Below are 15,723 nucleotides of genomic sequence, written 5' to 3' on the forward strand. Positions count from 1 at the left end.
ACCTCAGTCATCAGAAGAAATCCAAGCGTCCTGGTCATCATTTATCATCTGGACACTTGTCCCCATCCAGCTCTGTACTTCCCTACTCTGACCCCAGCTCACCGCCATTCCAGATCCTCCGCATCCTTCCCTGTGCCTCAGGTCACGCAGACCCGGGTCAACATCACCTTCCCATCGAGATCTTCCCCACCACCTTGTCTAAAACAGCCGTCCCCATCTCATTCTTATTCTCCTACCCTGCTTTATATTTTTATCCTGAGCACTTTTATTAAATATCTATTTCTCTCCTTGTCTACTATGTATTTCCCCCACAAGAATGTAAATTGATGTAAACTCCAGGAGGGAAAAGACTTTGTTTATTGCAGCGCAATGCCTGGTATATATTAAGTATTCAACAGATATTAGCTGAATGAATAAATGGGAGGTACATAATTTTTTACTATATCTTTTTTAAAATGTTTAACACTTTCCTTGTCAAATTCCTGATAGCATATGTAATGAATAATTAGGAACATTTTCAAACATAGTTACCTAAACACATACATGCTATAATGATAAAAAGCAAAGATTTCTAAGAATACTGGAGTGGGCAAATAAAACAGGCTCCCAGAGGACTCAAAGGAATTAACACACAACCAATTCCAAAACTGTATGTAGAAAACAGTAACTTGCAAAATTTATATTATAATACAAAGTAGGCTACCTTTTCTCTCTACCAGATAAAAGTACTTTATTTTTGCCTTATCTAAAAAATAACAAAGGAAGAAAACGTCAGAATTCTAACTTGTTTCCTAACTACGAGAATAAAAATGCCTTTGAAAAAATGATGTATCTTAAGCAACTTGTGTTCATTAGAGATGCGTAATCTTTTTATCCACAAAGCTGAAAAGGTACTGACTGACCCCTTGCTCTGTGACTTTTCTCTGCTTGAAAAGCCTTCTTTGATCTTGAATCCTCAAACATATATTACTCTAGCTTTCCTTTTTGCTACCACTCTTTTCCAACTGTGGCTTTCATCTATCAACTTTATTTTCTTACACCCCATTCCCTCCTTAATTCTCTGTAATGAGGTGACTACCCAGCTATTCCACTGAAACTGTCCTAGAGATAAGCAATGTACTCCTAACTAACAAAGCCCACAGCCTTTTCTCCTGACTGCTTTATACTGTTGAATGCTGACGAGCACCCTCCATGCTCCTGAAACCACTTCCTTCCTCAGCCTCTATAACGCATCTTGGTTCTGCTCCTAGCCCTCTGAAGTCATCTTTCTCATCACATCCATGTAGGCATCGCCTTCAGCTTTAGACAAAAGAGTTGCATACTATACTGGCTTTGGAGTGATGGTTCAAACTCTTGCTCTGTCATTACATTTATTCATTTAACGAACATTTATTAAGCATCTATTATGTGGGAGATAGTGGACTAGGCCTTGGGATCAAACAATGAACAAGAAATATTTGGTCACTGCCCTCAAATCCATGCAAGTACAAAGAAAAATGCTTACATTTAAATCAGCAGCAAGATATAGGCAGCTTGGAAACTAAAATGATGAACTTTCTTCCCCTTAATTTCCGTAGTGTTTCAACATGAGCAATCCAAGGCAAGACTATACCAGAGGCAAAATAATTTACAAGGAAAAAAATATGAAATGGAAAGGAAAAACACATTACTCACTGATGTAAATGCCAGCAGCTCCTCTTCAGTTAACTTATGCACTGGATTATTCTTTTGGAAATTTGTGCTTTAAATTAAAAAAAAAAGCAAATGAATTCTAAAATGCATGTGGTAACTAATGAAATATAATTTTTAAAAGGCAAAGTAAACTCTATATATTTGAAAGCACATATTTTTATATTATTGTATTATATACAAATGTAGACATGAATGTGCCAAAGATAAGTAGTACAGAAAGTAATAAATGCTGACTAATAAAATGTGGTTGGTGTACTATATGTCAACATGATTTATTTTAATACAAAAAAAGAAATCCAGTATGTGCCACTCCACAAAGAAAATGAAAAGAATTAATACGGCACCAACTCCTGCGCATTAAACTCATGCCAAAACAAATATTACTATAACCATTAGACAGGCAAAAATTAAGAGGTTGTCAAAGAGGAAGAACAATGGGAATTCTTAGATCTTGCTGATCCAAGTATGATCTGGTAGAATAATTCTGGAAAACAACTTAGCACTATCTTATAAAATGAACATTCACATATCCTGAAATCTGTAATTCCATCCTAGGTATAGAGCCCAGAGAAATTCTTGAACAATTGTACCAAAAATCATATACATAAATATCCACAGTAATATTGTGTCTAATAGGAAAAATCTGTTAACAATCCAAATGTCCAAAAGGAGACTGATAAATTGTGAAATATTCACCCAATGGAATGCTATACTGCAAAGTAAATTGCAGCTATATATAACAAGAATGAATCATAGAAACAGAATAATGAGAGAAAAAAAATCACAGAAGACTACATAGAGTAAAATACCACTTTTATAAAGCTCAGAGACAAACAAAATGAAGCAACTGTGAGTAAATGTGAGTAAACATATTTTTTTGAAATGGCAAGAAAATGATAAACACAAAATTCAGGATAGTGGTTACCTTTTGAGGAGATGCAGAAGGATGAGATACAGAAGAAGCACACAGACTGGGTTAATGGTATTTGTAATCTTCAAGCTCATGAGTGGGGGTTTATTTTATTATTACACTATATAATTTACATTTATATATTATATAAATTATTTTGTATGTAAATATCTTATATTAAGAATGAAAATACTACCCCACAAAATACTACCACTTCCTTGTAATTTTCAATATTGTCAGAGGATTTTATAATGAGCATAAAATGTATAATAATTTTAAAATGAACCTATTTTTATTGCTGGTAAGAAAAAAATACACGAATGAGGGGAAAAGAATTATGAAATCATTTCATTTAATACATACATAACACACACATACACACTTAGACATTTCTAGTTTGACTGCACAAAGAAATTATATATAAGGTGGCAAGATGATCCAATTAATCCCTAAGGTCCTTTCAGTTCTAAGACTATGACTCTGATGAGTAAACAGGAGTATCAAAGTCATTCTAAAATAAGAACCTCATCCAAAATGGATCAACATTCATCTCTCACATAGAAAATTCCATTTCTAAATTCATTGCATAAAGTGTACAGATAAAGTGAAATGCTACAGGGTCATTACAAATAATTATGACATAGTCACTGCGTCAGGCCACCTCTCTTTACCATAATTTACAGGCTTAGGCTTACAATATATTACTATGCACACCTGAAAATCAGACTGTTAATTTAAAAGGAATTATCCTCCCCATTCCAGTAGTTTGAATTACTGAAGGACTGCTGTATTTTAAGGAATTCCTCCCACAATGACTTTACATAAAAGCAATCAAGTATACTGAGGTATAGGTGACCTGGGGCAAGTTCCAGTGTGTGGTCTTCAGGTAAAATCAAACTCAAGAAGGAGGCCAGCAAAGGGCAAAGTCGGAGGGAAGGAAAATGAAGTTGGCCCCACTGTTTTGCCAATCTACCATCTATAAGAATTCACCTTCTCTCTGTCTCCCTTCCAAACCAACCCAGCCTACCACAATGTCCAAGTCACCTGGTTATAGGGTTTAATGGCCATAGGGATCAGACAGAGATCAGGTAGTATAACAAAACCACTGTTCACAAACTCCATAGTAACTCAGTTCATGCAAATCATCACTTCATTGATGTTCTAACCCAGAGCTTTATAAACTGTATCAAATGCTCTAAGATTCAGAATATAATCCAGTAGTTTCTACCAAACAATGAAGATTTAAATTGCCCACGAAATCCAGTCAGTACTTTTACTATTCTATACATTGAGATTCCACCAAGATCTTATTTGGAGGAAACAAATAGTATTTGAAGACAAGCATTTTCTTCTTGGCTTGTCCTCTCTAAACTGTGAAATCTAACTCAATATAGCTAAAGCTCAATTGACAGGAATGCCTGGGAATATATATATATTTGGTTTGATTTAATTTTCTGATTAATTGACAACTATGAATGTGTCAAAACAATGTTTTAAGAAACAGCATAAGAGAGAACTCAGAATTTGGGGTCAGTAAAACCTATATTCAAACCCTAATTGTTGCTTTGTGATTCTGAGCAAGTCATTTAGTCATTTGAACCTTGTTTTCCCATCTGAAAATAGTGAAAAACAACAGCCTCTAGGGTTATTAGAACATTAATGAGAGATAATGTGAAAGTACATGATATAATTCCTAGCACATAGTATTGCTCGTGAGTGCTAGATTATCTATACACTAAGTATCACTGTGAATTGAACAAATAATTTTTCAGTAGAAAGCATAAATTCTGTCACTGGAATCAAATAATATGATAGGTCAATTGATTTGGATTTATAAACAGAACTTTATATGTGTGATCCTTTTTAAACAAACAAAAGGGGACTGCAGAACTGAATTCCATTTTTGTATAAATGAAAACCTACCGTTAGTGTAAAGGAGGTAAAATGCTATGAAGTAAACATGAAAGAATGAGTTCTACTGAGTTAAAAGACAAATTTTTTTTCCAAATGCCCTCTTTCTTAAATTGTCTATCACTAATTTAACCAGTCTCAATATTGTAACTTTGTGAGATACTCTATTTTGAACATTACTAAATCTCCAGGTGAGAAACATGACATTTATACAGTCTAAAAGTACCTATCTACAAAATGTTAATTACAAAGGTAAAAAAGAATAACTTTACATTGGAAAGCCTCGCAGACACCACTTTAATTATGGGTTCAAAATTAATATCACTAGTAGTGAGACAAATAGAAATTGTGCTCTACCTACTGGATGAAACAAGAACCACAAAACTTCCCTTCTCTGATATCTCTGCTAATGATGCATAACGTGAATCTAATCATAATTTTAAAAATCAAATTCGAATTGAAGGAAAGTCTACAAAATAACTGGCTTATAAATTTCAAAAGAGTCAAGATCACGAAAGTCAAGCAAAAATGAGGAACTATTCCAGAATAACAGACAGTAAAGAGTCATGACGACAAAATGTAACACATATGTTCTAGACTTGATCCTGTGCTATAAAGGAGATTATTGGGCCAACTAGCAAAACCTGAATGGGGTCTGAGAATTAAACAATAGTAAATATAAATGTTAATTTCCTGATTTTGAAAGCTGTATTGTGGCTGTGTACAAAAATACCCTTATTTGTTGGAAACACACACAAAAGTATTCAGGGAGGACAGAGTATCATGTTGGAAAATTGTTCTCAAAAGTTCTTTACAATGCCTTGCCCTCGCAACTTTTTTCCAAGTTTGAAATTGTTTCAAAATGGGAAAAAAAAAGGAAAAACTATTTCTACCACATATAAGGTTCTATAGTATTAAAAAATAGTTCTAGCCTTTGAAATTTAAATATCCTCAAAGATCAAAATAGTCATTCTCTTCTATCTTAAATATTTTATTAAATGTCTATTCCTAGCTAAGGCTAACCAAAGAAATTTTACTTAAGAAGGAAAGAGAAGGATGAATTTACTAACTCACAGGAGATTCCTGGGATTCCTAATCTCTAACCCTTTAATTGGCTGCCCAACTATTCCTCCTCGATCTTCATAAGCATTATAAGATTCCCTATTCATCTAGAACACTTGGGACCTCTCTGAATAAAGATTCCCCCAACACAAGAGAACCACATGCACAAGATGTTCAAAGTAGCCAAGTAAGTCATTAACTTACCAGATCCCAAGGATAACAGCAAGCTCTTCAGCACATAGGTCAGGCGTCTGAAACTGTTCACAATCTGCTAACTTTATCTCATTCAGAACAGTATCGTCATTGAGCTCAAGATTCTGGTGGAATACAAAAAAATGCTGAGACCAAAAATTAAATGTGATTCATTCAACAGACAGTATGTAATTGATTTCTAGGGCGGATAACTTACGTGTGTGTGTGTGTGTGTGTGTGTGTGTGTGTGTGTGTGAGGAAGATTAGCCCTGAGCTAACATCTGTTGCCAATCCTCCTCTTTTTGCTGAGGAAGATTGGCCCTGGGCTAACATCTGTGCCCATCTTCCTCCACTTTATATGGGATGCCGCCACACCACGGCTTGACAAGCGGTGTGTCAGTCCACTCCCGGGATCCGAACTTGTGAACCCTGGGCCCCCGAAGCAGAGAGCATGAACTTAACCACTATGCCACCAGGTCAGCCCCTTACCTTTTTCTTTAAGATTATACAATGTCTACATATGATCAACAGTCTGTTTCTTGTGAAACACATATCTGGGGACAATTTACTGGGCAGAAATGGAGGACCATCTAAACGTCAGGAATGCACTGACAATAACAATAATAAAGAACAACAGCTACCATTGATCGAGCCAAGTATGCAAAAGCCCCTCTACTGATATAGGATTCAAAACCAGATCCTTCTATTCTGCCTCTAAATTCTAATCTAAAACATCAACACACAACTCTGTTTCTCAACAGTATAGTGTAATTAGTGGTGAAATGTTACAAGTAATTTGTTGTTAATTAATGACAGAAATACTGAATTGACAAGCTGATTCTGAAATTTATATAGAAATGCAAAGGATCTACAGTAGCCAAAACAATCTGAAAAAGAATAAAATCTGAGGACTTAGAGTACTTGATAGAGTATTTGCTCTCAAGAATTACTACAAAGCCAAGAAAGTGTGGTACCGGCTTTAAGATACACATGTAGAAGAATGGAATAGAATAGAGCAAAAAATTTTAGACCCACGTTATATGGTCAATTGATTTTCAACAAAGGTGCTTAGGTGATTCAATAGATGAAAGTCTTTTCAATAAATGACATTGGAACAACTGGATATCCATTTGGGGAAAAAAATGACCCTCTACCCTTATCTCATACCATAAACAAAAATTAAATCAAAATTGAACACAGACCTTAATGTAGAAGCTAATACTAAAATACTTCGAGAAGAAATGATAGGAGAAAATATTTGCACCCTTGTGGTAGGCAAACAGTCCTTAACTAGGACACAAAAAACATCAACCATCAGAGAAAAACTTAATAAATTGGACAACATCAAATTAAAACTTCTGCTCTTTGGAAACACAGTTAAGCAAATGAAAAGCCAAGCTATAGACTCAGAGAATATATTCTCAAAACACATATCTGAAAAGGTATTTGTATTCAGAATATGGAAAACTCTTAAAACTCAATAATAATAAGATAAACAACCCAATTTAAAAATGGACAAAAGATCTGCACAGATACTTCGTAAAAGAAGATACATGATGCACAGCAAAGGAAACCATCAACAAAACGAAAAGACAACCTAACAATTGGGAGAAGATATTTGCAAACCATACATCTGATAAGGGCTTAATCTCCAAAATATATAAAGAACTCATGCATCTCAACAACAAAAAAACTACCAACCCAATTGAAAAATGGGCAAAAGACCTGAACAGACATTTCTCCAAAGAAGATATGCAGATGGCCAACAGACACATGAAAAGAGGTTCAAAATCACTAACTATCAGGGAAATGCAAATCAAAACTACAACGAGATATCACCTCACGCCCGTCAGAATGGCTATAATTAACAAGACAGGAAACAACATGTGTTGGAGAGGATGTAGAGAGAAGGGAACTCTCATACACTGCTGGTGGGAGTGCAAACTGGTGCAGCCACTATGGAAAACAGTGTGGAGATTCCTCAAAAAATCAAGCATAGAAATACCATATGATCCAGCTATTCCACTGCTGGGTATTTATCCAAAGAACTTGAAAACACCAATTTGTAAAGGTACGTGCACCCCTGTGTTCATTGCAGCGTTATTCACAATAGCCAAGACTTGGAAGCAACCTAAGTGCCCATCAAGGGACGAATGGATAAAGAAGCTGTGGTATATATACACAATGGAATACTACTCAGCCATAAGAAACGATGAAATCCAGCCATTTGTGACAACGTGGATGGACATTGAGGGTATTATGCAAAGTGAAATAAGTCAGAGGGAGAAGGTCAAATACCGTATGATTTCCTTCATCAAGTAGTAGATAATAACAACAATAAACAAACACATAGGGACAGAGATTGGATTGGTGGTTACCAGAGGGGAAGGGGGGAGGCAGGAGGGTGAAAGGGATAATTCAGTACATGTGTGTGGTGATGGGTTGTAATTAGTATTTTGGTGGTGAACATGATGTAATCTATGCAGAAATAGAAATATAATGATGTACACCTGAAATTTTTACATGTTATAAACCAATGTTACTGCAATAAACAAAAAATTAAAAAAAAAAAAAAGAAGAAGATACACGAATGGCCAATAAGCACACAAAAAGATCCTTGACAAAAGTAATCAATGAGGAAATACTAATTAAAATCAGAATGAACCAATAGTACATACACATTAGAATGGATTAAATTAAAAAGACTAGGGGCCGGCCTTGTGGCGTAGTGGTTAAGCTCAGTGTGCTCCTCTTCAGCGGCTCGGGTTCGCGGGTTCAGATCCCAGGTGCAGACCTACACCACTCGTCAGCCACGCTGTGGCAGCGACCCATATACAAAGTAAAGGAAGATTGGCACACATGTTAGATCAGGGCTAATCTTCCTCAAGCAAAAAAAGAGGAAGATTGACAACAGATGTTAGCTCAGAGCAAATCCTCAGCAAATAAAAAAAAATTAATAAGACTGACAATAGTAAATGTTGGCAAGGATCTAGAACAATCAGAACTTTCAGACATTGCTGGTGGAAATGTAAAATGGTACAACCACGGAAAACAGTTTGCTACTTTCTTATAATACACATACATTTGCCATATGAGCTATCAATTATACTCCTAGGTAGTCACCCACAAGAAATGAAAACATATGTCCACACAAAGACACGTATATAAATGTTCATACCAGTTTTATCTATATTAGCCCCAAACTGGAAAAAACCCAAATGTCTGTCAATGGGTAAATAGATTTTTAAAAGAGTTATGCTATATCCATCCAATGGAATTCTAGTCAGCAATAAAAAGGAACTACTGACACATGCAACCACGAAGATAAATCTCAAAAAAATCATGCTGAGCAAAAGAGGCCAGACACAAAAAAGTACATACTATATGATTTCATTCACATGAAATTCTAGAAAAGGCAAACTATCTGTAGTCACAGAAAGCAGATCAGTGATTATTTAGGGCCAGAGGAGTGGGGGATAACTGCAAAGAGGCATGACGGAACTTTCTAGGGTAATGGAACATATCTTGACAGTAATGGTTGAGTGTATACATTTGTCAAATCTCATCAAACTGTACAATTAAAATGGGTCAATTTTTCTGTATGTAAGTTATATTTCCATAAAATTAATTTTTAAAAAATTAATTATCAAAAAATAGTAAAATCACAATGAGATATCACTACACACACACTCACCAGAATGACAAAAATTAAAAAGACTTACCGTACCAAGCGTTGGCAAGGATGTAGAGAAACCGGCGCTCTTATACAGTGATAGTGGGAATGTAAAATAGTACAACCACTTTGGGAAACAGTTTGGCAGTTTCTCATCAAGTTAAAAATACATTTACCACACAACTCAGTCATTCCATTCCTAGGTATTTACCCAAGAGAATTAAAAACATGTTCACACAAAGAATTACAATGTTCCAAGCAGCCTTATTCATAACAGCCAAAAACTAGAAACAGCTCAGTTGTCCACGAACAGGTGAATGGATAAACACATTGTGGATTACTCATACAATGAAATAATACCCAGCAATAAAGAGGAACTAACAATTGGTATCAAAACATGTATAAGCTCAAAAACATTATGCTAAGTGAAAGATACCAGACACAGAAGAGTACTATTATGATTCCATTTATTTGAAATTCTAGAAAAGCAGCTCCAATCTGTGACAGAGAGCAGATCACAGAGAGGGAAAGTGATTGACTGCAAAGGAGTGTGAGTGGACTTTCTGGCATAATGGAAATGGTTCTATATTTTGATTACGGCGGTGGTTACACAGGTCTGTTTGTCAAAACTCAAAGTGTACATTTAAAATAGGTGAATTTTATTTTATGTAAATTATTCCACAATAAACTCTATTTAAATTTTTTTTTCTTATTCAACAAAAGTAACTAAAACTAAGAACACTTTAAAACCGAAATGGAGCTAGGCATAGCCCCACCGTTTCAGAAGGCTGGAAATTGTCTACGGCTAAGAGGTCAACCTCTTAACTGGAAACCTCAACTGGTATAAATAGTTATTCTGCCCAAATCACAGCCCCAAGGAACAGCTTTCCTTGTCTATCCTCAAATTCACCCTAACTATACACCTAGCTCTATCTACAGGGTTTCAAGAAAAGAGTGCAGCAACTCCAACAACTAATGACCGGAGGAACACAGAATTTAGGCTGCTGCTCAGTCTCCACTGAACAAGTGGCTCTTCCTCCCTGAACCAGCACCCTTCAAAAGGCAGGGCTGGCAGGTGTACAGCACACCCTGGTGGCCATCCATTTTCAACACAGGACTTTCATAATTTTTAAAATAGAGCTACATATGTCATTTTAAATTTTCTAATAGCTACATTTTAAAAAATGAAAAAAAAGAAATGATTTAACCTAATACATCAAAATTATTATCCTTGTAACATATAGCAATAGAAAATTATCAATTATATACTATACATTCTTTTTTTCTTAGTCTATGAAATCTGGTGTGCACATCTCAATTTAGATGAACTTTCAAGTGACTAACAATCACATGTGGCTGATGGCTACCATACTGGACAGTGCAACTCTAGAGTATCCCAAAACTCACCTTTTTACATCCTTATAGGGTTGTACCAACCTGCTCACTAATACCCAGTGTTTAATAACACACTGTAGAGTGCCTTTATAGATCTAATCTGATCCTTGAACAAAGTGTGACATGGGAAAAACAAATGAGGAAACTAAGAATATAATATCCTTCCCAGGTTCTCACCCAGGCTAGACAAAGTAAGGATGGGACAGGAACTGAGTCTCCCCCTCCCAGCCCGGGACTCCTTCCCCTCCACCACAGAAGACCTGAGACATGCCAGTGTTAGCAGCAGGGCATTATTATTTGCCAGATACAAGCAGGTGAACAAAAGAGTTTTGATCTTCATTCAAGATTCTCTATGTTCCTATTCAGCTCTCTTCGAAATTAAAATGGGTCTGCTGCAGTACCTACTTACCTAACTGTCCACAAGTCCCAAATTTAAAATAGTGTTCTACTTTAGTCCCACTCAAACCTCATAACATTCTACTGAATCAAGAAATCAGCTACAGTCTTTTAGATCTATTCAAGTGATACTCATGATATTGTTACTGTGTGCCCATCATAGATTTGTTTCTGTTTTTAGTGTTGCCCTTGCTGTGTAATAAACGCTATAATTAGTTTACCTAGTAAAAGCCTGAAACTGCGCTAACATGGACTTGTAGACAGTTTTTGCACATAACTTTGTACAATCCTGCAACAGAGGCCAGCCATATAAGATACATATCAGGACTCTCTTGTATTATAGAATTTTTCTTGTTCTGAACATCCTTGATGTTACAGCTAACAAAAACAAAAACTGGTATTTCAGATCTGTTTTCTGAAATCTTTTAAGCTAAAATCACATGCAAGAATTGACTTTGCAGCTACTAATTTTGACACCTTTTATTTTTTTTATTTTTTTGTGTGTTAGGAAGATCAGCCCTGAAGTAACATCCATGCTAATCCTCCTCTTTTTGCTGAGGATGACCAGCTCTGAGCTAACATCTATTGCCAATCCTCCTCCTTTTTTTTTTTTCCCCAAAGCCCCAGTAGATAGTTGTATGTCATAGTTGCACATCCTTGTAGTTGCTGTATGTGGGACGCAGCCTCAGCATGGCCGGAGAAGCGATGCATCGGTGCACGCCCGGGATCCGAACCCAGGCCGCCAATAGCGGAGCGCGTGCACTTAACCGCTAAGCCATGGGGCCGGCCCTAATTTTGACACCTTTTAGACCTCTACAAAAGTGTTATATTGAAGCAGCAAACCAATAAGTGCTGCAATTTGGATATTTAGTTTTATTTTTAGTTAAACACCATCTTGGTGCATTCATTCATACCATCTAATATATGACATACTGTTGTCGTATGTATAATTTTGTGAACTTTATTTCCCTTTGTATTCATTTTAACATCTAAATAAATTGCTGTATTGTGCTTAATGTAAAAAGACAAATTAGCACATAATTTATCTCCAACATGTGGGACAATCCATATTCAGTATTTAATGTATATTTCTTATCAGTGATGGCTGATCGCATATATGTTTGTTTTCTGTGAATACACAATTTTAATGTATTCTCCCCCCACTCCTCCCCACAACTGAACAATAAAGAACAGAGGCTGTGTCTTTGATTCCCACAGTGGGGTTGCTCATAATTGTCGGCTTATTAAATCTAGATATTCAATAGCTTTAGTCCATGTAATTCTCCATTAATTATGGATTACAAATCTAGGAAGGCCCAAAGGGAAATATTATGTTCCTCACTGGCAGTATAATTACTGTATTTCCTCAATTCTCAGATATACATTTTCACATTGTAACATTTCTAATCAGGATATATTCTGTAATCACTGTAATTGGTATAATAGTGCTCTTTTTTCCCAAAGAGAGGTTATTAAACAGATGGTTTATTTTATAATCTAATAGTGTCTCTGACATAAGGAAATATGACATACAACTAATTAAACAAACAATTCTATCTTCCATCCACGAGTATAAAACTGTTTCTATCTAATCCATACCTACACCACATAATTTACACTTTCCACCTTTAAGTAGTAATTAATGGAGACCCTAAGATTATCTGAATATATTTTATTTCAAATACGAAAGGTTAAATAAATTTGTATTAAATTGTACATCATTTTTATACATTCCTCATAATAGTCATCATATCCTGTTTATCATCACAGGAGATAATTTTCAATAGAACTCCACATGAAAAACAACAATAAACAACAATGGATTACTGAATTATATGCTTGGATTGCAGAATTAAACCTCTTTTCATTGACCCTGTGCTACAGCCTAAAAATCAGGCTTATGACAGTTAATCTAAGACTTAGGGAGGGACTTGGGTTACATTAAAAAGCTTAAGAAGGAGAGTCCAGTCTATATAAGGAGGAAATGGATGATAGAAGCAGGTATCAATACAGTTCCCTGACCAGCATCAACACAGCAGTACAAACACTCGTTCAGCTATGGCTCTACCTACTTCAGGAAGCACAGGCTGTACCCTATATGTCTTATCCCAGAGGTTCTACATGTTTCTCTTCCTTCCTTCTCCTCTTAGAATCAATAGCTGTTCCTCCCTGAAGTTATCACAGAAGCAAACAGAGTACTTGGAGCAAGCCCAGGAGGTATTCAGTCTCATCAAAGGCCTTCCTTGGGACTCCTGAGTGCTAGTATCCCTAGCCCCTACCCTTGGCATTATTTTCAGTACAGAATAGAATTTTAGTGTTCAATGTACCCAAGGTAAATTTGTTTGCAGGCCCTGGAATGAAGAGTAGTAAGACATGGGCTTCAAGGACAGTAACATCAACCAAAGGAACAACCAAAAATGTTGGTTTGGGGGTCTCTGGGATAAGGAAATATAAATGCTAATGACCTCCACGGAAGCAGACAGAAAGACCTATAAGTAGGTAAACTGATCAAGAGCCATAAATTTAAGCTAGAAGAAGAGAATGCATTAGCCAAGTCAAGAAAAGTATACTAAGGCAGCAACCAGCCCACTAATGACAGAGTAACAAACGACAGATCAGAAAACTGGTAAAAAGGAATTCTGATCACCTGTTTACATATTTAGAAGAAGCCCAAGAAATTTCAAGCCTCTTAATGTTCAAAAATATCCATAGGGCCAGCCCCGTGGCTTAGCGGTTAAGTGCGCGTGCTCCGCTGCTGGCGGCCCGGGTTCAGATCCCGGGCGCGCACCGACGCACCGCTTCTCCCGCCATGCTGAGGCCGCGTCCCACGTACAGCAACTAGAAGGATGTTAAACTATGATGTACAACTACCTACTGGGGCTTTGGGGGAAAATAAAAAAATAAAAAATATCCATAGAAGGGGGCCGGCCCGGTGGCGCAAGCGGTTAAGTGCGCACGCTCCGCTGCGGCGGCCCGGGGTTCGCCGGTTCGGATCCCGGGCGTGCACCAACGCACCGCTTGTCAGGCCATGCTGTGGCGGCGTCCCATATAAAGTAGAGGAAGATGGGCACGGATGTTAGCCCAGGGCCAGTCTTCCTCAGCAAAAAAGAGGAGGATTGGCATTGGATGTTAGCTCAGCGCTGGTCCTCCTCACAAAAAAAAAAAAAAAAAAAAAAAATCCATAGAAGGCAAAAAGTAAGGCAACACATATGTTAGCAGCCAGAAAAATTAGTCTCGACTCAGTCTGACTTTTGGACTTTTTCAAGGAGGATAATACATAACTAATTGCACTATTAACTCATATTTACTGAAGTATGGAAGAAAAACAACATTTTATCTCTACTTAAGTGTAAAAAAGACTTAAATACAGGTTGTCTCTTTTTACCCCCCAGCCACCTTGAAAAAGCTCGAGAAGGAACAAAATGAAGCCTCTTCCCACCCCATTCAGTGTTTCTACAAAACTCACCTACTGAAGCTATGAGACTTCAAAGTTAATAACTTACAATCCTACTCACCTTGGTTAAATGTTCCTGAGGAGTGGCTGCTGGACTGAATTCACAACTTGAAGAGACGTCTCCCTTTCTTCTTACATCTAGAATAAGCTGTGCCACATAATTTTCCTGGAACCGTGTCCTTTTTCCCAAAGCACCTGAAAAAAATAAAATTATATTTATTGATTTGTAAAGCATATCTACTGTACAATCATAAAGAGTAATATTTTCAGAGTGCTTTAGAGTTTATAAGCTTTTTCTCCATTTCACATAAGAGAAACCTGAGGCCCAGTGATGGTTTTAAAATGACTTCTAAAATCATAAAGCCAATAAGCTATGGGGCCAGAACTCAAACCCAGGACTCCTGTCACTAGATTCCACATACCTATTTTTGCATCAAACTACTTCCTTCCTCAAAGAAGAGTAACTCATTAAGTGTCGTAGGTAGAAGAAATATTATCATTTCCACATAACAGATGAAAAAATGGAGGTTCTGAGGTGAAGTCACTTGCTCAAGATAACAGGGCTTCTACGTATCAGAGCCAGAGCTTAAAGCCAGAGTCTTCAGCTTCTAAAACCAACAGTCTTTCTATTATACTATCTGGCTTCATGTAACACCAAAATTTTTTTCATTTTGTATCTGAAATAACTTGCTGCAGAATAGCTTTAAGGGAAGCAAAAGTTCTAACATCCATTCTGTGGCCAAGAGTCAGATTACAAAGACCCCTGATTACAAAGACCAATGTAAGAAGTCTGGATTTTATCCTGTGATGAGTCTGGCTCTAAGTTATACATCAAACTTTTAAACATGGTACACTAAAATAACTATTGAGATGGTCTAATACAGCTTACATTTTTATAGTAAGGCTACAGATGAATGGCAAAAAATAATAATCTGATTCTCATTTTATATTTGTAAACAGCACATTTGTATCATTAAGTTCTTCGCTCTTAACTTGGAAAAAAATATGAAGAACTAGCTAGTAAATATACCAACAGTT

At 36.5% G+C, this 15,723-nt stretch overlaps 1 protein-coding gene across 5 annotated transcripts in view; it reads right to left on the bottom strand.

Annotated features, from left to right (window-relative positions):
- The window catches only part of TTC27 (tetratricopeptide repeat domain 27), a 172,593-nt gene that overhangs the window by 124,208 nt on the left and 32,662 nt on the right, over positions 1 to 15,723 (bottom strand). For 3 of the 5 annotated variants that reach the window (XM_087436934.1, XM_087436936.1, XM_087436937.1), the window contains exons 7-9: positions 14,747 to 14,880; positions 5,780 to 5,913; positions 1,675 to 1,741 (exon numbers count right to left, since the gene is read on the bottom strand). In XM_087436934.1, the coding sequence (XP_087293060.1) occupies positions 1,675 to 1,741; positions 5,780 to 5,913; positions 14,747 to 14,880 (335 nt within the window). The remainder of the gene's footprint in view (positions 1 to 1,674; positions 1,742 to 5,779; positions 5,914 to 14,746; positions 14,881 to 15,723) is intronic. The other 2 variants (XM_087436935.1, XM_004418155.2) reach the window with 1 other exon arrangement.

Source organism: Ceratotherium simum, chromosome 11 (genome assembly GCF_057802395.1).
Source record: "Ceratotherium simum simum isolate JZ-2026a chromosome 11, ASM5780239v1, whole genome shotgun sequence".
NCBI classification, from domain to species: Eukaryota; Metazoa; Chordata; class Mammalia; order Perissodactyla; family Rhinocerotidae; genus Ceratotherium; species Ceratotherium simum.